The 26824-nt window shown below is 42.6% G+C and overlaps 1 protein-coding gene across 4 annotated transcripts in view; it reads left to right on the forward strand.

Moving 5' to 3' along the window:
- Positions 1-26824, forward strand: part of LOC107221175 (zinc finger CCCH domain-containing protein 13) — a 116333-nt gene that overhangs the window by 45998 nt on the left and 43511 nt on the right. For all 4 annotated transcript variants that reach the window (XM_046736340.1, XM_046736338.1, XM_015660087.2 and 1 more), the window contains exon 4: positions 24797-24889. In XM_046736340.1, coding sequence (XP_046592296.1) covers positions 24797-24889 — 93 coding nt within the window. The remainder of the gene's footprint in view (positions 1-24796; positions 24890-26824) is intronic.

The raw sequence follows: 26824 nt of genomic DNA on the forward strand, positions 1-26824 counted from the left end.
AATTAATTAGGACGTGGCAGGTGTTGGATATACGACGTTGGGAAAAAAAGGGAAACGTCGAGTCGAGGATATTATGGGTCACGCGAGATTAAATCCCTTGGGACGAAAGACCGACCCTGACTAACCTGTTGCGAGTGACGGGGATGCGGGAGGGTGGGTGTCTTTAATTTACAGCTCTCTGACCTATTAATTTACAATCCCCGCCCCGCCCTGCAGTGCAAATAAATAAATACATTTGCGTTAAATCAAATTTTAATTTTTCCCCCCGCGTAATTTGCAACGCGATTCGAGATTCACGCAGGTGAATTTGGTTCATACAAGGGGGGACGGAAACGAATGAATTTTCAATAAAAAAATAAATAAATAAAACAAAAATATATTCTTCGTCGTTAATGAAAAGTTTTTTTTTTTTTCTTTTTCAACGGTGTTGAAAAATTAATACAGAGAAAGAGTCACGGAGTGAAATGGAAAATCAGTGGAAATATTGATGTGAAATATTCATACCGCGATTATATGTACGTGTGTGTGTATGTATATGTAATACATAGATAAAAGTGAGACCGGTACCTAAAAGGACCGGGAGTGTAGCGGCGGAAGACCGGATAGCGGAAGCGGCGGGGGCATAATTTGAAAACTTTTCTCGTTAAATTGCGCAAAATGGTTCGAGAGAACAAACGAGCCGTCGAAAAACCGGCGCGGACAAACCGTCGCGTCGTGTCGGGCAGGATTTTAAACAGCGTTGACGAAAACTCGGTTGCAAAAACCGGATGTAATATGTATATATATATATATATATATATATATATATATATGCATGTAACGCGGGGACGAATCAATTCGGAAATTCAAAACCGAAAAATTGAGAAAATATTTGTTGTATTTATTTTCCGTCAGCAATTATTTTCTTAATCAGGGCTAAGTCGTAAGAATCATAATTATACTCTATCGTTACATGTATCGGTTAAATTAATATATAGATGATTTTCCTGAAAATTTAAAGAACAAGAAAAAATACTGAGATTGTAAAAATAGTAAATTAGGTATCGAACTTTTATTTCCGTCTCTTTTGAGTGGTAAAAGGTTGAGTAAATTTCTTAGGCTTTACTCCTCAATGATACTGATCTTTACCGGAACTCGGTGAAAAATAAATATTCTTCACAGCAGTTTAGTACTCACTCCTTTTTCCATACATCTTCGTAAAAGTCTAGTCGTAGCTCCACAGGAGATACATAAATTTAATAAATCCTTCGCGACAATCTCGCGATCGAATCGCCATAAATACCGTGATTATTTACAACGACGTTCAACATTTTCAAAATTTCAAATAATAAACGAGAATTTGATTGTGCCGCAGCTACGCTTCCGACCATGCGTGAGAGCGTCTTGTTCATCCACCCTCCAGTATCCGAGACTTCTTGGTGTATATTATACGGACGATACGACTACCCCCAAAATAATCTCCCATAAATATGTATGGATCTTCTCTGCGGATGCAGGACTCGTTCCGGCATCTCACAGCGGTTGGCGAACGCGAGCTTTCACCACCACCATCGATACCTACTCCTCTGTTAACCCTCGGGTCCTCGACCAATTCCAACTTTCCTCGTGCACGGGAATATCTGCATTTTCAGAGATTCTCCTCGCTATGTCCAACAGTGTCGTTCCGTCTTCACTGCACCCAAGATGTGCTTCGGTGTTTTTTTCTCATTTGTTTCTTAATGTCATCGTAAATTTGGGCAAGTTTCAACAGTAATTTAGTATCTCGAATGTTTTTTTTTTTTTTTTTTTTCATCGGTGATATACGATCAATCGATTAATCGACGATTTCGATTCGTATAACGATTAAACTGAACAATTATTACAAGTCAACTTCGATTAATCGATCCACCGGTACCGTTGATTAATCGATTGATCGGAAGAAGTATTAATTTATTAATCGCGCAGCACTAGTTTTTACAGAGAGATTTTGAGGAACCTCAAAAATTTTATTTTTGCCTCGATAAAAACCTCCAAGGTTCCTGTTTTATTGATTTAACAAGTTTCGCAATTGATTTATTAGGAATCAAGGGTTGATCGAGTGACGAACGGCCCGAGCTTCTCGAAATCATTAATATCACTGAGTGAATCTGCAGCAGCGGCCCGTAGAGAATCAGATTACAAAGAATCCATTTAGCAGAGCCGTCCAACTTATAGGACTATTTTTCTCCCTTTAATTCGCTCCTCTCGTTTCCCCGACGACGACGTTCGTCTCGAGGCGAGCTGCTTTTCCTTCCGTTGACAAATTACAATATAATTCGAGGCGTTTTCAACCCCTCGACACTTCAGCCCCTCGCGGCTTCCTTTGCCCCCCCCCCCCCCCCCCCCGCCCCCGAATTTACTTTTTTCATTCATTGTAATTCAGCAGGGCCCTGTGACCAGAAATTTCGACCTTTTTTTTACGAGACGGAAGGAAAACCGCGCCTCTCTGAGTGTATTGCCGATTCCATTCGTAACTCCGCCGCGTGAGCTTCAACGAATTTACTCGAGGCTTTTAGATCTTGATGAATTGAGGCGGTACAACGGTCTCAAAAACGTTTTATCCAATTTTAGCTACAGGAAAAAATACACATTTTATTACGTGGGATAATTTTTTTTATCCACTCGGTGATGTATACGTAGATATGTATGTTAAATCAATTTTTCGTCACTAAAGAATAAATTTTCTGATAAAAAAAAATAAAAAATGCCACTCATCAATTCATTTGTCGTAGAAGATCAACCGAAGTTCAGCAGAAATTCGTACCAAATTGTAATTTTTTTTTTTCTTTTGCATTCAGTAAGCTCAGAACTGAATTGAGAGATTTGTTTTATTTTGATTTCTAAAGTTTCTTAAACTCTAAAGAGAAGACAACCATTTTATGTGGTACGACTGTGTAAATTATTTCTGAATTTTTTTTCAATTTTCCACCCTTGAGACTTACAGACTTCTTCCAAACAGAATTTAAAGTTGATCGTTTCGCCCGAAAACCAAGTGTTATCAAAGATTTCGACTTCACAACAATTTGTGAAGTGAGCTGTCAACTTATTTTATTCATCTATTTATTCTCGAGCCTACGAAAATTTTCGAACATCTACACAGCTGGAAATTGGCGTTGTGAAAATCTTGGTGTAACAAAATTTGAGACGTTTTCTTCCTTTTGACCGAATAAAATTTACGTTTCTTCTTTCGAAAGCCACGCGGTGCAGTTTATCACGTTATCTCTTTCGGAATAAGAGAAAGAAAAGCAACGGCGCATATAATAAAGAAGAAGCGAAACATATACATATAATACGAGAATAGTACCCGCCCACCTTGAGCCCGCGATAAATAATTGCGCTATTGTTTTCCAAGGGGATTTTCTTTATTTCCTCCCCATCCTGGGTATTTTTTATTTCTTTTTTTTTTTTTTTTTGTTTTTACTTTTCGCTTACTGCACCTTATCTTATTTTCTCATACGTTCTCTCTTACGTTCTTCTTCTTCCGCTTCGCTTTCTACTCTTCTCTTGTCTTCTCTTCCCTTCTAACGGGCTAGTGGCACGTAATATCAACATTTGAAGAAATAAATTGTCGGAAATGCCGAGTGCTATACGACTCGGCTGAGAACACCCGCCCCTGCCACCCTTTCTTAAATCATACCAATTTTTTACCATCTCAAGTTCCACCCCTAGCGAATCTCGGAGCTGTTCTATACTTACAACACATTTGCGACTATCTTTCCCCATTCGTTCGATCCGCCTCTTATTTCAGACCCGGTTCTTTGACTCTCGCGTAATTTTTTTCCTCCCCTCCCCCGAACAGCAAAATTGTTCCAAAAAATCACCCAAGTTGAAAAGAAAAAAACCAAAAGGAACAAACGAAAAAAAAAGCATCCAGCGATGCAAACGTCGATTTTCGGAACTCCGGCGATGGTTTTTTACGCGCTAAAACCGCCCTCCGCTACCGAACCCTCGGCCCTTAAATTCCCAGATGTAATTATACGGTGTTCGAATGTAAATCACTCTGACAACCCGAGTGACGCGGGCCATAAAACGTTGCGGTGGGATATAACGACAAAAAAGTAGAAGGGGCGGGAGAAAAAAAACGAAAAAAAAAAATAAAAAAAGAAGAAGAAAAACTCGAAAAATGAAATAGGTGCGGGCGAATAGAAAATAGAGAAACGTGAACGAGCTGGCTGAAAAGTGATCGAATGAAGTATCAGTAAAAGAGAAAAGAAAAAAGAAGGCAGCCAAAGGGGGAAACAAAAGAGCGAACGGTATCCTGATTTTTGGAGTGCGGCGGTCGCGGCTCCCGCGCAATAAATTGCGAATCAATCCCTTCGGCTAACGATAAGCTACAACAACCACCCTGCAGGGCGCTACCTTCGTTCTACACGCGTTAATCCCCGGCTGTCTGCTTCGTACGTATACCTTCACGTATACCCAGGCGCAAGGCATTGGAGCGTCGCGTGGATGAAGCCGCCTGATACACCCGGGGTGTATTCACGCTCGATACCCTAACCGACGTTTTAATTGGCTCTTCGTCACGAGGAGAGATGATTTCGTTACCTCTCTCAACCACCCAGCGTAGGAAATCAAGCTGCGTTATTTATTTATTTTTTTTCCTTGTAACTTCACGTTTCTCTGTTTTCAGCGAAAAAGGAAGTTGTTGCGATCACAACGGAAATGAAAAGTTTAGTTTTCATTAGATCATATCAATGATCAATTTTTTTGTCCGACGATACGTCGAGAACGAGTTACCGAATTTCAATGATTTTTCGGTACTTTGATTGGTACGGTAGATTTTCAATTATTTTAGTATATAAGATTCAGATAATCAAATGAAATTGATGATCTTTCGAGAATGGATGAATGGATGTGAATCAAAATTAGTACCGTAAGGTTTCTTCAGTCACTAAATATGAATCTAAGGTCCGATTAGCGCAATCTAAATTTGGCGTATTCGATAAGCTTAAGAAAAAAACTCAAAACAATTAGATTTTGATAGTAATCGGTACTCGTCGGTTTGTTGCGTGGCTGATCGCGAATCTGAAGTTAGATTACGAAATCCAAAACGACGGTTCAATGTGGTGGGAAAAAAGCTAAAAATATTCCGATTCTGGTAGAAATTAGCAGCCGGCGTTTTTCGGGCCACCGATAACGAACCCAAGATCAATTTTCCAAAATTTGTTATAGTGGATTCGTTATAGTGGTTAAAAATTTTAAAAAATCGTTACATTCGTATCATCTTCAACGACTTTATATTTCACCTATTGTACAATAAAATTTATACTTTTTTGAATCAAAACATGCATTCGAAAAGTTGGATATCTCAATGTGAATAAGAAACGACACATTCATCCGTTTTCATTCTTCGTTTCTCGTAATTTTTTTTTTTTTTTTAGGTCGAGTTTTAGATATCACGAGTTTTCTGTCGATTTCTTCGAAAAATACTATTCGTATCAAGAATGTGTAGGAAACGAAACGTATGAATACTACATTCCAAAAATGGAAACAACGCAGCAGTTCCTCGTTTTATTTGTCCGATTTTTTTTCCTGTCGACAAGTTCGAAATTCTATTGTACTGAAAAAAAAAAAAAAATACAACAATGACCTACTCCTCTCACATCGCGTAATTGTTTATAACAAATTTTCTCCGCACCGTTGAGCTCTAGCTTTTTTATCGCTCGAGACAGTTTTTTTTCTTTCATTTTTATCCTCCACTCTAGACGAGTTTCTGGGCTCGCGAATTTTTGTACCCGCGGCTAATATCGCCTAGGCGGGGTGCAGTTCAATAAGATCTAATTCGAGGTCCCTGGTTGAATTTGAAGGCGTATCATGCAGCCTCGATAACTCAACGAGGGAATCCCTCCGTGTCCGTGACTCGGTCGGAATCACCACTTGTACGAATTGAAGTCAGGAACGAGGAAGGTTTCGCGGCGTTTCCGCGGCGTTTTCACGCCCTCCGCTGCTGTCACAGGGCCAGTTTTAATATCGGGTGGGTGCAGGTCATGTATTACAGTTTACCCGGGATTCCTTCGCGTCCCGAAACCCCGGCGTGCATCGGGAATAAGGAAAACTCATTCCCCGCTTTTCCACACTCTCCGCTGGTTTTTAAACTTTTGTTGCGTTTCTTTCTTTTTTAATTCCCTGCCCGTTGTCGATGCGTTTTGTTTCCTGATTTTTTTTTTTTTTTCACTTTGTGGAAAAACAAAAAAGAAGAAAAATCGCTTCGGAATTCCAGCGGTTGATAAAAGTTACGTCGAAACCATTCGCACCAAGGTTCCCTTTATAGGCAGTGAATTCCTCTTCTTTTCTACGCTGTTCTAGCGGTTTGTTCTCTCTCTCTCTCTCTCTCTCTCTCTCGCTGTCTTTATTTCTCTATCCGCAGTCTAGTCTTTGTCTTCTAATGACACTTTAGGGGGTGATTCGACACTCCGTTTGTATTCTGGCCTGTCGTTTCTAGCCTTTGTTATACACTTGTGGCTTGTACCTATCCGTACACACGTGATGATACGTAATATATATATACACACACATAGACACCTTATATCCCACCTTGTATTATAGCATCACGTGGATCATCTCATGCCTCGTGAATTAACTCGATTAGCAATTCGCGTGTGCAAAACTTTCAAGTTTTGCGTAAACCGGTGTTTGTCATGCAAACGGTGTTTGACAAACTCTCACGACGATCCTCTAAAATGTGAAAAATTATAACCGAATATATGTGTATCAAATTGTTGTATTGACGATATTATTCGGTTCTGAAATCTTTTCTTTTTTTTTTTTTTTTCTTTTTCGTCCTTTTCTTTTTCTCCGGACAGAATTTCCCGCTTTCCCGATTCTGAAAGAAACTTTTTGGATGCGAATCTTTCATACCGCGAGGTGTAAAAACTTTTTTTTATATACGCCCAGACTCCGTGTGTAATACACCCCCACACACGGTGTATGTAAGGCAAGAATTTATGTTGACAAATATTTTGCTTTTTCCCACCTCTTCTTCTTTCGCGTTCTCGAAGCCTCTACGCGAAAGTCTACGTTCAACCATGTAATAGTATATATTTATATAATATATGTAGCCACATATTTTCACCCTACAGAGGAATACACGTTTCGCCTTATTTTATATTTTTACCTTTTTCCTCACGCCTCGCAACAGCACACTGTCATCGTTTCTCGCGCTATGCTTGCCGCGTGAAAAAATATCCCGCAATTTATGACTGTTCTTTTTTTTTTCTTTCGTTTTTTTTTTTTCTCTTCATTCACCTTTTACTCCTGGTTTTTTATTTATATACATTTTATTTTTCCGTCCCGAGATAAAATGATGCACAACGTCAGTACCTTAGAATTCCTTTAATTTCGTTTAGCGGAGATTGTTTTTTTTTCTTCCACCAACGAGTCAACCGCGCCCCGAAAATCTAACTTCGGGGTGAATTTAGTCACTCGCGATACGTGCGTAACAGCCTCACCAATTTGCAAAATTTCCTTTATAGAAACAATGAAAACCACCGTGTGCAGAGTAAAATCTGCTGCGTTTGTAATTAAAATTAAAAGAAAAAAATTTATAAAAATACAGTCGACGTCGATATTTTTGACCAAAACATTGATATGTCTCTCTTTTCCTGCAGCTTTGAGGAAAAATCTGCTCCTTTCTTCTTCTCTCCGTGTAAGTCACGTAAGCTACAGCTGACTCATTTAACGACTTCTCGGAGCCGTCAATCCGTTTTACTTTTATCGCACCCCACAGACCTTCCAGTTTTCACTCTCATCCCGGCAGCATGATGCCTTACCAGTTGGTCCCGTACTTCGCGTTGCACTTTGCCGAGACTACTGCAGTTGTTAACTTGATAAACAATGTACAACGCACAACACGCCCTTCAAGGTTTCGTTTACATTAAAGCTCTCCGCGTCTCTCTTGTAAGCTTACGAGCGTATTTATAGCCACGACTTATACCCAACTCACGCTGCATGTATCCGGCTGTATCGTAGTTTCGTTTCCGGTTTTATTTTCCTTTTATTTTCTTCTTTCTTCTCACTTTGTGCTTGTCGATGATTTTCCTGAAATCCTTGACGATACGGAGTAGCAGGAATCGGGGATCAAAGGACTTCTTTTGACGTATTTTCTTATTTCGATCAACGATATTGAATCTTGAAATTTTTCTTTATTATTAATTTTTGTTTGATTTGAACGCAAATTTTCATCATTCTTTCTCCGCTTCTCAATATTTGTCCTCCGATTTCTTAATTCCATGATTAATTTGAAATCAATGAACTTCGATCATTAATCCCACAGACTCGAATTACATATTCCTCAATTATCTGTTCTTTGTTAATTTTTCACGCGATCGTTTTCTCCTCGATTCTCTTCACCCTCTGTAAAATTCATCAATTTCTCTCCAACTTCCCCAAACTTCGGACAAATTGGCTTCGCTTAAATCCTCGTGTTTCCTTTACACCCAGAGAACACGCGCAACACATAATATATCAGGTACCTCTTACGTATATATCATAAGTGTGTCCGTGATTTCTCATCGTTTAACTGCGTCATGTATCCCGTGTGTCAAACACGCTGCCCCCAACAATCGATACAGCATGAACACACATCCGACAAGCACGCACGCACGCACACGCACACACACATCCAACACAGCTTGCCAGGCGTAGCCGGCTCGTGTGGCTGCAGGCTAAATTCGGCCGAACGCCGAGGAGTTGGAGGAGTTTTCGCGCAAGGCGCGATTGCGAAATGATCGTTTAACTTTGACAAATGCGCGCGAGCTGTCGAAGAAGCGGCCCTGCGGAAAATGGGAGCGTTAAACATTCCAGTTTCGTGACAAATTGCGGTACCTACGGCGAAATGAGAGAAAGAGAGCGAGAAAAAGATCGCGTATCAGAAGTATAGTTGAATGGTTAATTTATTTCCCCAGGCAGTAATTGTATTATGATTAACTACACCGGTCGACGCGGAATTTTCAGTCCGGGTTCTAAATGTCTAATTTTGATTTCTTTCGCGTAACTAATGAAAGAAAAAAAAATAAAAAACAGTCTTATTATAGAAAGTTTTTTTTTTTTTTTTTTTTACTTGCTTATCATCTTTTATTTATCAACGTGAAAAAGACAATAGTAAACTTTACAAGTAACGAACGAAGATTTCGCTTATTACTCGATCTACACAATCCAAATTTATTTATTCGAGCATAGGCCCGTAAAAGAGATGACAAAAAAAATAAAAAAGTGTCGTGACCTGTGTTATTAAACAGCGAGTGATTTCATTCGAATCGGCCACAGTTTTTCTAATTCTTAATGATAATTCGTTGTACAGTACAATTCATTCGGAGTACGGTGGTTATCCTTTTGGCGACTGACAATGAAATACTGGGGGTGGAAGGGGGATGAAAAAACGGGATTAGGTATGCAATAACTCGAGATTATGCGGAGAGCGAGGACGCGTCCGGTCGTCTCGTTTTGGTATAACTGAAAAATCCCTCGGAACTTCCGTCCTCCGAGCAAATCGTGCGAGGGCGCGCGATTCGTATGGAAATCCTTGCATGGTCCGGCAAGCCACGCAGGAATAGGGGAGGAGGGGATGAAGAAACATCGAGCTTTAGTCGCCGAAAACCAAGCCCAGTCGTAAGCCACGTGTTCGTCCGAAACAAGCGGTGCATTTATCCCCCCATCCCTGATCCTTGCATTTGAAATTCCACGATCGTCTTCGTAATACGCGGGACTTTACGATCTTGCCCCTCCCCGTCCACCCCATGGAATTTCCTTCCATCTTCCAGATTCCACGTCTACGATCTTTTATCGCTGTTGACCATTATTTTAGTTTGACCTTGTTCGTTGCTGTTGTTTTCTTTCCATGTTTGTTTGTCAATTTTTTATTTTATTTTTTTACTTTCATTTCAATTGGAATCCCAATTCATCTGCAGAGACAGATATAGAAAAGATGTATAATTTTGCTCGATTTACGCGGTGATAAATGGCACGTAATACCACAAGTATGGGTGAAATAAGAGAACGAGGGATGATCTAATCCCCCATATTAGTCATGGTAGTTACGACCGAGTCGGCGTCTTGTCTCTGTTCTATCTCGCATCTTTTTCCAGATGCACACGGAGGGAGAATTTATCCTGATTAATTTTTCCACTCAATAATGTGTATGTATAGACGTATGCACGTGTATGAGTGTGTTGGTGCTGCGCCAAACGTATCGCAGTTATAAGAAGAAAAGTACTAAAAGAATAAGAAGAAGAAGAAGAAGGAGAAGAGTTCTGATAGAGATGCACGGTTCACGATTTGTCAATAAGGGAATCGGCCACATGTAAAAAAAAAAAAAAATTATTCGATTCTTTATTGAACCGTTTACGTTTTGAATCAATTTTTTTACATCAATTATCCAACGCCACGATAGTGGTAAAAATAAAACGTAACAACGGAAAGAAAGTCTGCGTAGAATCGCACAGCGAATGGTTGAAAAAGAGTTGACGAGGAAAAAGGAAGTGGAAGTGCAAAAAAAAAATAAAAATCCGTCATTGCATGCATATAATTAGGTGAAATACTGTGTATTGTACATACGTGTATACGTATATAGAAACCATTCGCGATGTGCAGTGACATATAAATTATTCAAAAGGCTAATTATACGGCGGCGCCACCTGAGAGGCGGTGGGGAATTTTTTTCCCACCCCTCTTACCCCGCTGTCAAAACAATCACGGAACGGGAAACGCTTTGAAGTATTTACATTGCAAATTGGAGCTTTCACCCCTCCTCTCTCCCTCTCCCTCTCACTGTCCGTCTATCTGTCTATCCGTCTCTCTCTACGCCGCGATCTGACTTCTGTACTCCTGCGGCAACCGGCTTTCGTCCCCCATCTACATTGCTAAAACCATGCGCTGCACGCTGCCAAGATAGATATGCCAAACCACCGAAGTTCCACGTTATGTATGCATGTATACAAAATTTCACGATCGAATCTCGTGCGGCCCCCGGGCTGAGGCGAAAACGCGCGTTCAACTTTGTCCGTGGTGGCTGCATTGTGAAAGAAAAAAAAAAATGCCTTCGTTGTTCGAGCATTTTAATTTGGCGGATTAAATGGAAAAAAAACAACTTTTAGCCAAAAGAAAGTCAATGTACGTATTAGGGTGGGTCTTTTCTCTTTAACTTTTTTTTCCTCCTAACGTACCCTCAGAAAAGTTAGTTTTTAGCCTCAAACGAAGCCTCGTGATACCGGAACTCGGTAGGGAAGTTCCAAAAGGCGTGGTATGGTATGATAAAATTGCTACTCAATTTACACATGCATAAGTTGAGAAGGAAAAGTTTATCGCTGAATTAAGCTCGTCGTAATTCTTATCAATGTTTCTTCCTTTCTACCGTTGCGTTGTTTAATTCCTCCCCGCTCACCGTTTCTCAACAAGATTAAACTATTCGCGTTTGCCGTGTGCCGCAGCTTATATGCGGCGGCAAGGAATTCTTAAGAACATTTGCAAGAACGGTGGTGCGGATAGCGGAGGGTGAAAAGTCGAGAGGAACGGTGAGCGGGGCTGCGGAATACCGGCGGAAAGTGCAGCCTGCATTTCGCCATCTTTCTACTTTACTCTTCGCCTTCGAGAAGTTTAATGTCTTGAGTATTCCACTCTCGGGTATTTTCACCGGAATTTATATGCTTCATTTGTGTGCCTGAAAACGTAGCTGGAACGGCAGTAAGCGAGATGTAATTCTTCACCTTGCATTTCTCTCGATTCCCTCGCAGCCAGACGCATTTTCAAATGTTTATATTTTTACCACTCTTCCGCACCTTTTTACCAGCTTATTTTTTAAGAAATTTTCTACCTCAGGTTGCTACGGCTAATTCGTTTCGGTCGCAAAGTTCCGACAGTTTGCTCATAGTTCTCGTTTCTGATGTGAAAAATTAAAGAAACGAATTCATGAATTAATTAATTAATTATGAAAATTGTTGCTAGCATTATATTATTCATATTATAAACTCGGAATGGCATTGTCACGTTGGTACTTCACCTCCCCTCCACGTTCAATTGCCATTTCGCTCAACTCTTACGTCCGTTATTTCGTCTTTTCTCTTTTTCATTTGCTCGATTGTTTTCGCTAAGTGGCCGCGGTAATTAGTCAGACTATGCTAAAACCACGAAGATTGAGTGTTACGCAAATTGTTTTGTATACAAGTGTAGAATGCACTTTCTGCGAAGTGTATATATTGTGAGTTAAAAACGCTACTCCATTAATTAAATCTCGTCTATTCTAATTATATCACTACATTTTATTCTCCATCTTTTGATTAAGGAAAAATACAGATTTAGTTTGACTCAATCGTCTGTAAGTGTTGATGTAAAAACAGGTTTGGAAAAGAATTTCGGTGAGTAATTTTTTTTTTTTTTTTTGTATTTGATATACGGTATATATCGAATTTCAAGTATGCTGTCGGTGTAAGAAATTTCTGGCTAACTCGTTGAACTTATCAATTGATCCTTGAGCATCGCTCGTTGTCAGCATCGTTTACATTCTCATCATCGGTGGATCCTTATCATTATTATTGCCGGTCGAAGAGGAAGATGAAGTAGCATAAATCTGATTGAAATCGCGAACGTTGTCAGTTCTATTTTACATATATGAGTAATAAAAATGTGGTTCACGTAGTTTAACGCCTATACTTGAAGACATTTGCCTATAGATCGCATAAGCACGTGTCCGCAATACATCCGTAATACAATTTCGAAACAAGACAGGTCATATTTCATGAAGTTTATCGTGTTAATGGACACACCCGTCGTCAACATTAATCACGATCATTGAACGTGCATGTGAATCTCCGGTTTCCGTGCACGGAAATTAATCCTCACCTATCAAATTCAATGACGATCATCGGTATTGACGACGAATTGGAAACTCTGTGTGAGCTGTGATCCAGTTGCTAAAAGCCAAGGTCCCTGACAGGCGAAACTGCTCGCCATGATTCTCTTCGCTCTCCTCACGTGTGAAATGGGCGGTTGATTACTGGAACGAGAGCGGGATAGGGAGTATATCGATAGAGGAAGATACAGAGTGCCTAAAGTGCCGAGCAGGGTGAAATTGAAATCGAGGAATCCACTCATCGTTGTCTGACAATAAGGTTCATTGTCAGTTCCATCATCGGGGTTTCTTTCGAAAATTCATCGAAACGTGACGCACAGTCTTTGCAACGCACGTGATGATCGGAAACAGTTTGAAGTTGGTAATTTATAGTATACTCGTATATCATAGCCGCTTTTGCGGCTTCTTCTCGGCTCAGGTTTCCGATTAGCCTCGATTTTTCAAACGCGAGAAAATTCCTCCGCAATGCCTTGCAGTCAGTGGCTGCCACTAACTGGGTGAGAGAAGCCTTAGACTGAAATTTCGTCACGAAGAGTATATTCCGCTGTTCACCTTATAAGTGTACTGTAATGGTTTGCAGCTGTATTATATTATTATATACTTCAGAAGCAGCGGAGTAGTCGGTTAATAGCCTCGGGCTAATGGATTCGATTAATATCAATCATTAATTTCTAACGGTTGTTGTCTGTCATCTCGAAATATTCCGTTGACAAAAAAAAAAAAAAAACAAGAAAACTTGTTACTAAGGATACAAGGTTCAAACTATAAAGAAAATTGTTTAGACATACATTTATAGATGTACAATTAATCAATTTTGTTTTATTATCGATTTTGATTGAATTTCTTTCTTTTTAGCTAAACTGTACATATTTTCTTTTTGGTTAATAAACGAATAAATCAGAGGTGTTATAAACTCGTATGAATAAAATTGTAAATATTAATTATGCTTAATCATTCATTCATTCGCAAGATTAAAATACACCTTCTCTACATATAAATGTTCATTTACAAGTTCAATTTGACAATTTTTTCTATACTAGTATTTTGCTTTAAACAATATCAGTTTTTTGGCTTTACTTAGCTTTTACTTTTCTTTATTGCTGAACAAACAGGTTCCGTAATTTGTTAGTGAAAAAGGAGGTAGATATTTTAATAACGGATTTCGTCAAGCCTTTGTGCCACGTTTTCGTTGTATTATATAATAGAATTAATCTTCGTAGATGCCGTTCCACTTTCAATTGTTATAAACTTATTGAAATTGTAACATTTCCATTTACAGTTTTAGAAAAATTTGTGACTAAACATTGGTAAGAAGAAGAAAAAAAAAATGTGGATTGTAAAATTGGATCTATTGAACTGTGCAAATAGATTGAAAATGTCGACTACGAGGTATTGACTAGACGTTGATTCTTCGACGTCTTTTGGCGCAGAGTGGGAAACAGTAAAACTCATTCATCCTGCACGCTACTTCTATTTGACTACGTTCTTATTTGATTTACGTAGTAGGGGCGTTGCTTAAACCGCATTTAAAAATTCAACCGCGATCCGCTCTCACAAACACCATCGACAATCGCACGGGAACGCGAAAGCCATCATCGCACTGCCGTGACTGTGACGGTCAATTCTTGTTTAGGGTTGGATAATTGTCATGTTTTGTGTCACTTGAATAACAACCCGAGGGAATCAACGTTCCTCTCTCTCCCTCTCTCTCTCTCTCTATCTCTCTCGCTCTCACTCTAGCCAATGTCCAGTAACGATGCATTGACTACGTGGCGTCGCCCGCATGCCGCATTCTCCTCTGCAGTTCCAGACAATACGGACACTGCGCTGCCGCGTTTTGCGATTGCGGTTTATAAATGCGACCAAGCAGCTTCCCAGCTCGAAAAACGTAGGAGGAAAATATACTGGGTACATATGTGGTGAAAATTGACTTCAATCTTCGGTTAAAATCGAGATAAGCTGGTACGAATGACTCATCGTAACGGTGACAATGGTCGTAGCCACCATATCTTGGGTGAAACAGACCATGAATGTATGAGAACTACTTCAATATCGTGCTCGGCTTATCATTTCGCGAGTTCCCTTATCTCTTCGCGTAAAATTGCGCAACCAGATAACGCTGCGTGTCTCTATATCTGCTGGGAATGGCACTGTTCTGGTCACCGTTGTCCTTTCCGCTCTGCAGAACCGTGCGTGGCAGTTTCCTGTTCACCGTACAGATATACATAGATACCCATTCCGAAGGGTGTGTGTATGTATGGCGAAGCCGCGGCACGATCGGACAGTCGTCCAGATCCTCTCTTCTCTCTCTCTCTCTCTCTATCTATCTATCTATCTATCTATCTCTATCTCTCTGTCGGGAATTGCTGGCATTAGGGGGTGATGGCCCTCGTTTAGGGGCATTTATACCGTAGGCAGATATCCGGGCTGGCTGCTGCAGACACTCGCAGACTACGTTTCTCCTCCGCAAGCACAGGCGAACCTTTCGACGCGAACTACGTGGCTCAACAGAAATTAATTATGCAGGTACGAATGTAGTTGGAATATTCCCGAGGCGCGTTGGCAGGTAGTTATGAAGATTCGAAATTTCTAACATCCGTTTGCCGATTTCTTGTGTGTTACGAACGAAAATGGTCAATTCATGCGGCAAAATTGGAATATTTTGGAGATACTTTTCAGTCTTTGAGGATTTTCAGCTCCGTTGAAAAGTCAAGAGAGAAATAAAGGGGATGTAGGGATGCCTAACCTGGTAAAGGTCCTGACCACATGCTCAAACACACAGTCGAGCAGCCACGCACGACGTGCCTAACGCGAGTTTGACACAAAGTGAGGACTTGCTTTGTAACTCGGTAACAGCTTGCTGGATCACTGGATGCTGAAAGTTTTTCACTGCGTAATATTGATCGATGTATCACTTTCGGATTAGGATGACTATCGGCTCCTTTCGCTAGAGCTTAAGAGGCGAATCGCCTCTCTTACCCATTCGCGTCGGCATAATCCAGGACATTCTCTCCGCCCACTCCTACGATGTGGGATTCTCACCCCTCGGCTATGGCATGGCAAAAGGTTCTTGATCTTTTCCGGTAATTGCCAGGGAATTCCTGTCGCCGTTATTACCATTACTACGGCTACCCATTAGTGCTCCGATTATAAGACCGACTAACACCGCGATTTTCTTGTCCATTTCGCGAGTCGCTTAACTCTACGCGGTCGGACAGCGTCGGCTAAATTTCCGAACAATGGCGTGGGTTCTCTTCGGTGACCCTAATCTGAAAGTAGAAAACGCTAGGAAATAGAGGAGGAGAGAGGACAAGATGGAAAGGTAATTGGCACAGTCGGTCTTGAGGTTTCACTCTCAGTACCATCGAAACATGGGCTAAAGGAGATAAGCTATCTCGACCTCTCGGAACATCTGTCATTGAAATGCTATTGGACTTTCTGAAACTCGGATAAAATTCCGACTTTCCAGAGGGGGAGGAAGGACGCCAATTTACGTGGCGATGATCCGGGCAGAGTGCAGCGAATGAGAAAAGTGCCGGGGACGGGTGATGCTTTCTTGATGTTGCGGAGGGGGGAGGTTGGAATAGGTCGCGATGAAGAAGGAGATACGGCCAGGAGAGAGTGAAGTGATTTTGGGTGAAATGATGGCCTCGGATCCAGGGCAGGTTAGGAAGAGTTTAAGGGTTCGTTGCGGGGAGAAGGGAAGAAAGGGAGGAAAGGAACGACACGATGATATTGCTCGGGGGTTAAGGGACAACCCTCAGCCTAGCCCTAATGGTGCCGGCAATTTCCTTAGATCGAAAAAGTTGACTCAAAAGAAGAAAGTTCCACGCGGCGCAGCGACGCGCTGCGACTGTGACTTGGCCAAAGTGATTTGGAAACACAAGCGATCACTCAGAGTGCTAATATACTCCATTCCGCCCAACCTCGCCTCAGTTCCTTCCCCCGATCGAGACCGGACGAAACAAAATCTCACTCGCACGGACGATCCGGGAACTCGAGAAACGCGGATACCTAACCTGATTAATTGGTTCTAACCATGCTTACATACCGTAGACGTCCATGCTGACTCAGGGCATCGTTTCGCCGCGTGTATCTGGAACAAGTTTGAGGAGCGTTATGATATTTGCTCGGCAGTCTCTTCGCCGGCAATGAAGCGAACCTCGAATAACGGAGGAAAAATGGAAGGCACGTAACCGGTAATAGAAGCACACTCCAATAATCTCTAGGCATGTTGCCTGCGACTCTCACGTATACGGCTTCCATGTGCCGTTGGGGCTTCCGGATTTGCTCGCACCCCGGAATACCTGTTCCAATATCCGCCGCCTGTGCGGATCGGACGTTCCGTCGATGTTACTTTGAATTTCATTCTCCGAATAATTTCTCTCGCTGCTGCACGGTGAGCACCGAGGATGCGGACTGGGAAATTTCAGGTTACAAACCACCGATGACGGTGACAACGACGGGGAACATTCTTGTCGTCTAATCGCATTTGTTGCGTAGGTCACCCCCGGTTCCGAATCGCGGTGATACTGTCCGGTATTAGGAATGTCTGCGACAGGTTGTAGAGAACGGCGTTGGTAAATCCGCCTTTTGAATACCCACCGCGGATGTTCTCTCCCTTCCTCCGTCTCAATCTCCCTCCACTCCGCCCCGGTTATCCGTACGTGTGGGTTATACGTGGTGGTTGGAAGGCACGAGGCGTGTGCCGCTTCGGGATTCTGCGGCTTGCTACGATGGGATAGAGGATATCGGGTGAACCTTAATTAAATCTAGCGGTGCAGGACGAGCCACGACGTGGTTGTATGACGCGCGTGGAATTCAAAGATATCACTCCATTGTTTCGATTGGTGTAAAGATTCCGGCTCGCTCGTTCGCTGCCGCAGGATTCGTTGCCTTGATCCGGAAGACTGAAACTTCAGACTTGGGTAACTTGATCCGGCCGTCCCAAATACCTACTTCGGCTTTCATCATTTTTTGGGGATCGGGTATCGCGTATCGGTGCGAGACAAGTTTCGCAGGATTATGGAACTCGTTTCGCTTCACCGAACGTCCGGTTGTCACCGGTTTTTCCAACTTTAGACGCTGGACTAACCTCGGTCCTCGTTCGCTCTGTACGAATCCCTCAATGTCGGAAGTAGTAATGCAAGTTTGAGTCTTTGTTATTACACAGGATGTTACCGGGGAACAAGGCGCATTAAGCATGCGTAGTACAACGCGATGTTGGGCCGCAGGTTGACGAGTGAACTGCCATAAGCACAGGGAGATGAAACACGGACATCTGCACCTGCGCTTACGACCCCTTGATGCGAGGGGCAATTAAGGCAGCGTCACGACGATCGCTTGGACAAGTTTTCGACCCTTCGCGAATGACGACGTGACTGTTGAGATGAAAGTAACAACGATGCGTGCCGAGCTCGATTATTGTTACCTAATGATCGGGCATGAGCTGTTGTGATCAGCTACGACGTTGAATCCTCGGCGTTGGCTTCCGCGTCAAAAAATCCGAACTTTGTCTCGTGTTCTTGAATGTGTACTTATTAGAGCGGATTTTTTTTCTGAAAGCAAAAAAAGCAAAAACAGCATCCCAACTTGCATAGTTGTCGAGGTATTTCGGTTTAAAGTCACATTTTAGAATTTCGCTACCGAGTTACGGTTTCACGAAGCTTCGTTCGAGGTTAAAAGCTAACTTTTCGAGGGGTACGTCGGATAAAAAAAGTTTAAAACAAAACCACCCCAATACTCATACTATACAGACATAAACAAGTTTCTAGCTGAGGGTAAATCGGTAAATCCGTGGAAAAAAAACTCGCTACCGACGAAGGACTTCTGTTCCTGCCGACAATGAGGTACATCAAGGCATGGTGAAATGGATGCTTGAGAATCTACCCTGGATCATTACGCAAAGAAGAAAAGGAGAGGAGTGCGGGAGTCTGCCAGATTACAGCGGACATTGTTTCAGTCCTGCTTTGCAGGCGGTCGAATTGCGTCCGGGACGCGATAAGCGAGAACTGCTGCAGGGAGAGAAAATGGGGATTAATATTCCCCGGCTCTCTTTGTGCGGTGGAAAAGTGAATTGTTATTTCACGAACTAGGCGCGGAGTTTTTCCGACGAAAAGGGGGTCGAGTTGGCTCCGTGTAAGTTGTTGGGGAGGAAGTTTTTCTCTACCCCTTAAAATTCAGGAGCACCGACCGGAACTTTGGTAGCGGACATCAATCAGCCCGAAATTCATAGCATAATCCTTGTTGCCCGAATCCATTGTTGGCCCATTGTTGGCCTTGTTTGCCTCGATAATAGCAGTGCCCGTTGCGTAGCAGCTTTTGTGCGCATAAAGTGGCGCGAAAAATGACTTCCAGGAAAAGGAGAAAAAGAAGCGATTCTTGTTAGCAGGTACGAGGCGATAAAATAATTTTCTGAATCTCTTTACCGTGTGTGCAGATCCCGATGTACGAGACGCGTTGAGTCGACGGTTATTTACCGCGCTTAATTACCACTTCCCAATCAACGGCACGTGCCGGTGTTTCAACCCCTTGATTTGCGAAGTGCGAGTCGCGAAACACAAGACGGAGAGCGGGAGAGCGGAAAGTACCTAAGAAGAGAGAGAAGGAGACGGGAGGCTTTCTCTGACGCGAATGTTAGGTGTGTCGAATAAGGCTGACACAAATCTGATTTATAGTCGTGAGTTAATTAGACGGAAGGTGGAGAAGAAGAGAAGAGAAGAGAAGAGAAGAGAAGAGAAGTGAAGAGAAGAGGGGCTCCGTGTTGCCGCTCGAAAGTTTGAACAGTCATGGAGGGATTAACTTAAGTTTTGGATGGCTTAATAGGCTTGTACCTTGTTACTTCGGTTGTAGGCCCAACACAATTCTGGCGTAACTGCCGAGCTGCGGTTCAACGTGGATAGCTTGCGTTGGTCCCTGAGTCGGTAGAGCCGAGGGACGAAAAGGGGTGAAAAGAGGGTACGAAGTCGGAAGTGAGTGAAGCCGAGTAACGCTTCGCCGCCTGTGAGGAGTCGAGAGATTTTCCCTTTTACTAATTTCGTTTCTTTTTTTTTTCCAACTTTTCCTTTTAATTTCATTCTTATTTAATATAGCCTCGCTGCCTTTTTTAACCTAAGAGGAACCCTTTATTATTTACCCATTTACCCGTTATGCGCGGCGTTGCGAAAGATTGCTTGGATTTATTTTCCAAAACTTTTCCACGCGTGTTTCTTTTCGCAAAACTCCCGGTTTGATAAAATTTTAATTTATTTTCAGTATGTTCGTTTCTTTTATATTCATTGCAATTGTTTTTGATTTAAGAACTTATTTTTTTTGATTGGTGGATCACACCTGACGCAGCGTGGATGTTTGACAGAATGAAAAGAGATGAAGGAAAAAAATATGGAAAAACTGATAAAACCGGGATTATTATTCCACCCGCCGATGTTTGATTGATATGCATCGGGTATTTAGCAAATTCTTTTCGCACACAACTCTACAGCTATATGTAAAACGTATATATATTTACCGCTCGAGTTGACACGGTTCTCGATGATGCCTACATCACTCGGGATTTTGCATCACGTATTCAAGCCTTCGTTGCCGCTGCTGCTGCAGATGTCGCAACGAACTCTATGGTCTCGAACCGTTCCGTTTATCCCCCCAGGGGTTGACAATATTTCTCGAACTCATTGACTCGTTCATTTTCACGCATGGAAGGCTCTTTAATTTTTGCTTTAAATCCCGCGGCGAATCAATTCTACACAAGATATCGGTCGTTTCTTTCCAATTCGTTTGTCTCAGCGTTACGTTGGTCGTATCGTCGCGGTTCATCAGCGCGGATCTGTATTTCCAAATTTAATTTCAGTGACGGCGTTGCGCTGTTGGGAAAAACATTTTAATCCGTTGACTGTGAGGGTGCTGCGAATTTATTTAGTGGGTACAAAGTGGCGGCTGCAGACGGAGGGCTGGAAGCAGTCGTAAGCTTGCGGAATAAATGCGGAATGGCTATTTCATGCAAATTATGCGTAATGCTGTTGCAGGGTAATTTTTATACATTTTTTTATTTTTATCTCTTTTCTTTTTTATTAATTTTTCTATTCGTCATAATGACACTTCGGTGCAATGTGTAGGAGGGTGGTAATTGAAACGATTACTCCCGTGTTGCATCAGCAGTACATTTTTCGAGGGGAGTGTAATATCTTGGGTATGGGTGAAAAGCAGAAGCAAATTGTGCTTTTTGCAGTTCCTCGGTCTGAGGTACGAGGATGAAACCAGATTGCCCGAAAGTGGTTTTAATCGATCATGCAAAGTTCTGCTAAGCTGCAACTGCTTCGAGGTAACTTGCGTAATTTGAGTCCAAAGAAACTGGATTAGTTTGAAGAAGAATATACGGTGGAATATATCTAGAGAAGTTAGTTTGTGCGAGGAGCGGAGAATAAGTAGACGTTGTTCGGGTTGGTAGGAAACGGGGATTTAGCTGTGGTTCTGCGCTTATGATTCTCTCTCATACACACACACACACAACACGAGAGAGAAGTGAAGTCAATCCTGTAAGTAATCGTAAAGTAAGATAAGGGAATTGCGAGGTGAGACGAGGCGAGGCACGGAGTGGATGGGTAAATAAACAGACCCTTACCTACTTGGATTGCAATTCAATTTCCATTGAAATTTCATTCCGGTTTGTATCGACAATGGAAAATTAAGTTCTCCCGCGCACGGTGCTCTTCTCTTTGACGATTATCGATCATCACACGGCACGTATTTTCAACGTTCGTAAAAACTGAAACCTCGTTCATCGATGCGTTTACTAATATCTAGCGATGACCACTAAGCTATGAATAATCGATGCATCGATCAATCGAGTCCAAAAAAAAAAAAAAAAAAAAATAATCGGAGACGGTTTCGATTGAATGTAGTCTCAATGATGGAAAAGTTTTTCGATAATTTATAGTTTCGTTGAGAATATTTTTCAATTTCAGGTAAAAATGTTTATTCATCTTTCACTCATTACATCAAACAGGTACTTAGTAAGTAAGACAATGGTAATATCGTTGATACTTTAACCGCATAAATTGATATCGTGTCGCGTCCTTCGTGGGAGTAAAAAGCAGAGACCGATCGTTAGGAAAAATAATCGAGGCTGTGTGTTGATCGGGTTTGAAAAATGATGGATTATTTTTTGTAATTTTTACCCACATGGACAGAGTGAAACGGCGTTTGACACGTTTCCGTGTAACATGCAGAGACAGTCGCGAGCTGTTCTACCGTAGAGAAAGCGAGGCGATCCGTTCCATCCGAATGTGAGTTAGGTACACAGTGAAGCGGTGAAGGGACGGGATTGGGAAGAGTGGCGATTCCCACGGCTTGCCGCACTTCCTTTCTGCGGTACGAATTTTGCCACCCTTTCGATTGATTAGACCAGAAGCTCGACTCCTCTTTCATTCACCAATCCAATTTCATTTCTATCCCATGTTCTCTCGCCGCAAACATCCCGCTTTTACACCCGCCTCCTCCCCGACTGTTATAATCGAGGTATGGGATAGCCGCGGCTTTTGTTTGCCGATCGAATTGTCCCGCCGCTTCGATAGATCATCGGTTTTGATACGCTGGTTTCGTTTGGCACCGCACTCTGCCACCTTCCGACCAACGAATTAATCCCGCGATCCGGACATGCTCGAGTATTTGAAGCGAGAATATCGGGGCGGGGTTCACGTTCGGGATGTCGAAAGTTCCGAAAGGGACTGATTCCGAGCGTAAAAATATCGAAAATCGAAAACAAAGAAAGATCAGAGTGGTGAAATTTCACCGAGCCAGAAATTAAGAGAACTGAAAAACTTTGATCATTCGGAATTTCGATGTTTGTGATCTTTGTATTTTCTCATTCTCGCACTTTCGGAACTTTGACTCGTCGAAGTTACGCCCTTTCGGTTTTGTGTCTATTCGGAACGTTGAGCGTCAGGTTTCGGACCGTTCAAAACTTTTCTGTTTTGTCAAAGTTTGATTTCTATACCTTAAGTTTCGCTAACAAAAAATTGGGAATTTGGCGCTGTCGGAAGTTTTTCAAATTCGGAATTTCAAATATTTACGTCACATATCACGTGGAAGACAAAAAATTGAAAGAGAGGTGCAACCAACGCCTCTAACTCTGATCGTCGGAAAACACTCGCGACCATGATCCGCGGGTATAAATCAGTTTCCAAAGTAAATATCACCATACGCCATACTCGCCTGTGCGTGAAAAAAATTTGGGGGGTTTCCAGCCCTTGCAGGCATTACCAAGCACTTCTTCGAATTCAAAATTGACTCCGGATATTAAGAAGAGTCGCGGCGAGGGGCGGCGAAGCGAGGCGAGCGTGAGATGAAACCGGGCAACGCGATTACTGACAACTGGCGGCAATGACAATTAACATCGCGAAAGGCGACAGGCTATTAGTCAGCGGGGAGGATACTCGGAATTGAACCAAGAAACGTGCCACCTACTTTAACTGAACTCCGGATCACCCCTGGCGAGTGACAGGATCCACGGTCCGATGCGGGGAACGCGAGGCTCTATCTCACCGGCGATTCAGGGCCGGGGATCAGCGGCTGTGAATAACCCGAAGAAACGCTGGCTGCCGGGATCAGACGAGTCGAGGAAACGGAAGGCGAGAAACTCTTAAGCGGGACTTAGGGTACGCAGCTACGGCAGCTACCCTCTTGGCTCTCTTGGCTCTCTTGGCTCTCTTGGCTCTGGCCTCGGCTGCATTAGTATTCGAGCGAAGTGCTCGACTAATGCTCACCTTTTGTCTTCGCTGAGGAATTTTCGGGGGTTATAGCCGCCAGCCGGCTGAGAGCAAAGTTGGAAGAACGCTCTTCTATTCTCACTGGAACCTCGCGCGCTTTTTTTCGAGGCTTTAAGTCCCAAGGATCGCAAGCTCGGTTCGTTCCAAACCACTAATTGAAAACTGCGGCACATTCTTAGCCCTCCGCTATAATTATACATCACTTTCCCAATCCCGGTCTAATTCTAAGCCGTGAAATTAATCCGGCTATGCGCAGTTGCAGTTTGTTCTTTTTTTTTTTTTTTTCTCTTCGTCATTCAAAAAACTAACTTTTTCAGACCGATTCATGCAACGGATGAATTATCCGGGACTGCATTTTTCTCGGGCTCGGCAAAGACGCGAGTTTCTGAAAGCTCGTTGCACGAACCGCGTACGCGTCTGTGTCTATGTGCGAGCTTTTTTTCTGCCTCCGTGAAAAGAGTCGGTCTGTGCTTTTCGCGTCTTTTTTAGCTTTCGCGAAACCAGCTTTCTCTCCCTCCCCCCTCCCTCACTCTTAGACTCGATCTCCGCAGTTTCGTTCTTCGTATACGTGGAATACGAAAAGGAAAAAGGGTGAGGGTGTAGGTGGTAGGTGGCAGAAGCTATAAAAAAACCATCCCTCCTTTCCCCTTCACTCTCATTCTTTCCTTCTCTCATCTCGCGTCTACGAGACGCTGCTTTTGCCGAACGTGACGTGCTACAGATAATATACGTACGGTATACACGATCGACTCACATGTCCAACTGTCTATCCGTTCGCGCGTTCAGAACGTCGCGTGGGTCGAACGTGGATGACGCGAAGGAAGAAGAGAAGGTGCAGAAGTACTTTGTTTCTTTCTTTTCTTCGCTTCACATCTCTCTCGCTCACCCCGAGACTTGTAGCCTGGGAAAGAAAAGATACGGATCGTGTTACGGCTCCGACGCTTCTCCTCCCCTTCGTCCTTCGGACGTTACGCGTTCCCTCTTCTCATCATCAAATTTCTAATCTCGTAGTTGGCACAAAAGAAGATCCGTCGCGGCTTAGCAGAGGCTTTCGGTGATGTCTATTATCGAGCGAAACTTTTCACAGAAGAAATATAACCTTCCCAAAGCTCTAATTATAGAAAGACAACTAATGCGGAAATTTATTTATTTTTTTTTGTTCTTTTTTTTTCAGGAGCCGCCGCTGCTTCCCGAGTTTACGTCGATGCTCTATCCAGGTTGGCGCGACAGGCTCAACTCGGCACTTGGGGCGGTTCCCAGGATGTTGGTGAGTGCACTAAATTTTCTATTACGCTTTTTCTTTCTTTTTTTTTTATTGTCATTTTTCATCCAGCCTCTTCCTTTCTCATCGACGTTCTCGCAAGCGCGTCAAACGCAGAACGAAATATCGGTTGCGACAACTTCAACGCGTCTCCGGCACTTTCACGGCTGTACATTCTATACGTGTATATTGTCGTTTCCGACACTTAACGACCATCATGCGACCGATGTACGTATATGTGGGAAGAGGTATGAAGATAGAAAAAACGATTTGAAAAATAGTAAAAATGATGAAAAGGAAAATAGGAGAAAAAACGGGGTCCCGCTATGAATCTTGCGTAAAAATATTTCATTTTGAAAACCAAATGTTTTTTTTTTTTCCGTTTCATAAGTATGCGTATGTAGTAAAAAGGAACAGTAGATAGTGTACATTAAAGCACTGTTCTGTTCGACTTTCTATTTTCATTGTTTCATTTCTTACTTTCAACGATCTGGATATCAAGTCACGCTTTATATTTATTAGATACATGCAGTCTTCGATACTTTATTCTTCGTCGTCCAAAAATCAATAAATCCTTCTCTGAATGGATAATAACAATAACAATATTAATATCGATGAAAGGCGTATGGGAGTGAAAAGTATAAGAGTACGTAATACAATATTCCCGACGCGACGGTCTTCTAAGCCAATAGAGGCTGGCCTACTTAGGGCATCTCTTGTCTCTAAAAAGATGTTGCATACAGACCGAATGACGCCGTTCTACGTTAATGCGAGTAACAGGATTATCGTCGACGTTTCTCGGCTGCATCGCGATATCGTCGTGTTTGCGATGATTAGAGCTTGCTGGGGGTGGGTGAGGGGTGAGGCGGGGGGGGGGGGTCTTTGATCCCGGCAGGGCTGTTCCCTTGCCGAAGCTTAGAAGCCGCACGAACGCCTAGAACCTAGGAGGGAAACTCTCAGCCTTCCATTCGCCCTTTTTCACCCGTCTTCGATACGTTCGGTTCGCGACTTAGCCTTCACCAGTATTCAACTTTTCTCCCGCTCGCTTCTGCAACTTCCTGCCGCGCGCGGTACTTCTTCGTTCGCCGGATTGAAATCCCCCGTTTCTGTTACTCTGAAAGGAGCGACATCATTCATCGCTGCTACTCGAATTTAGTTTTGAAAATTCGATATCTCAGTCCGCCGGATAAAAGACGAAGGCGTAGGCTAATGGGGTGCCTTATTTTTTTTTATTCTTCCCCGATTCACTCTTTTTACGAACTACCTGACCCAGGATCTACTTCTTTACTCGTCTTTGCGCAGCTCGTTCGAGAATCTCGATCCTGCAGTTGCGGCTAGATATTATTCTTTGAAATTGACGAAAGAGAATGTTGAATATAGCATACGTATATATCTTTTATTTTTTTAAATATAACATTGTGTATCGTACGTATTTGACAATCTTACAGGCAGAATTATAACTGTGTTTGCCAAGCAGATTCGAAAACTGAGGGTCATTAGGTAGAAATCAATACTGTTATAAAAATTAGGGCTATCTATAATATGAAATCAACATGTCCGTTGCAGAATATTTCGTTCTCCCGTTTCCTCCCCCCCCCCCCCCCCCCCTCCCTCCCTCAGCTCAGTAGCGAAGGCAGGAAATCCAAGTTCCGTTGACGCCTAACGACACAGTAATTAATATTATTTTCACCGGGCGTAGGGGTGGTGGGGAATTATTGCCGCCTCCTCGCCGACTCGAAACTCGTAACAGTAACAGTAACAGTAACCGTAACAATATCTTGGCCCCTAAGCCTTTAAATCTTGAATAAAGTGCGAGAGAGAGAGAAAGAGAAAGAGAGAGGAGGAAGGAAGGATGGAAGGCTACACCACCACCTCCCTCCTCCCCCAGCGAAAACGCGAGAGAAAACGAGGCCCTTTTCCGCGCCCCTAAAGCTTTGTTAT

The sequence above is a fragment of the Neodiprion lecontei genome, chromosome 4 (assembly GCF_021901455.1).
Source record: "Neodiprion lecontei isolate iyNeoLeco1 chromosome 4, iyNeoLeco1.1, whole genome shotgun sequence".
Taxonomy (NCBI): Eukaryota; Metazoa; Arthropoda; class Insecta; order Hymenoptera; family Diprionidae; genus Neodiprion; species Neodiprion lecontei.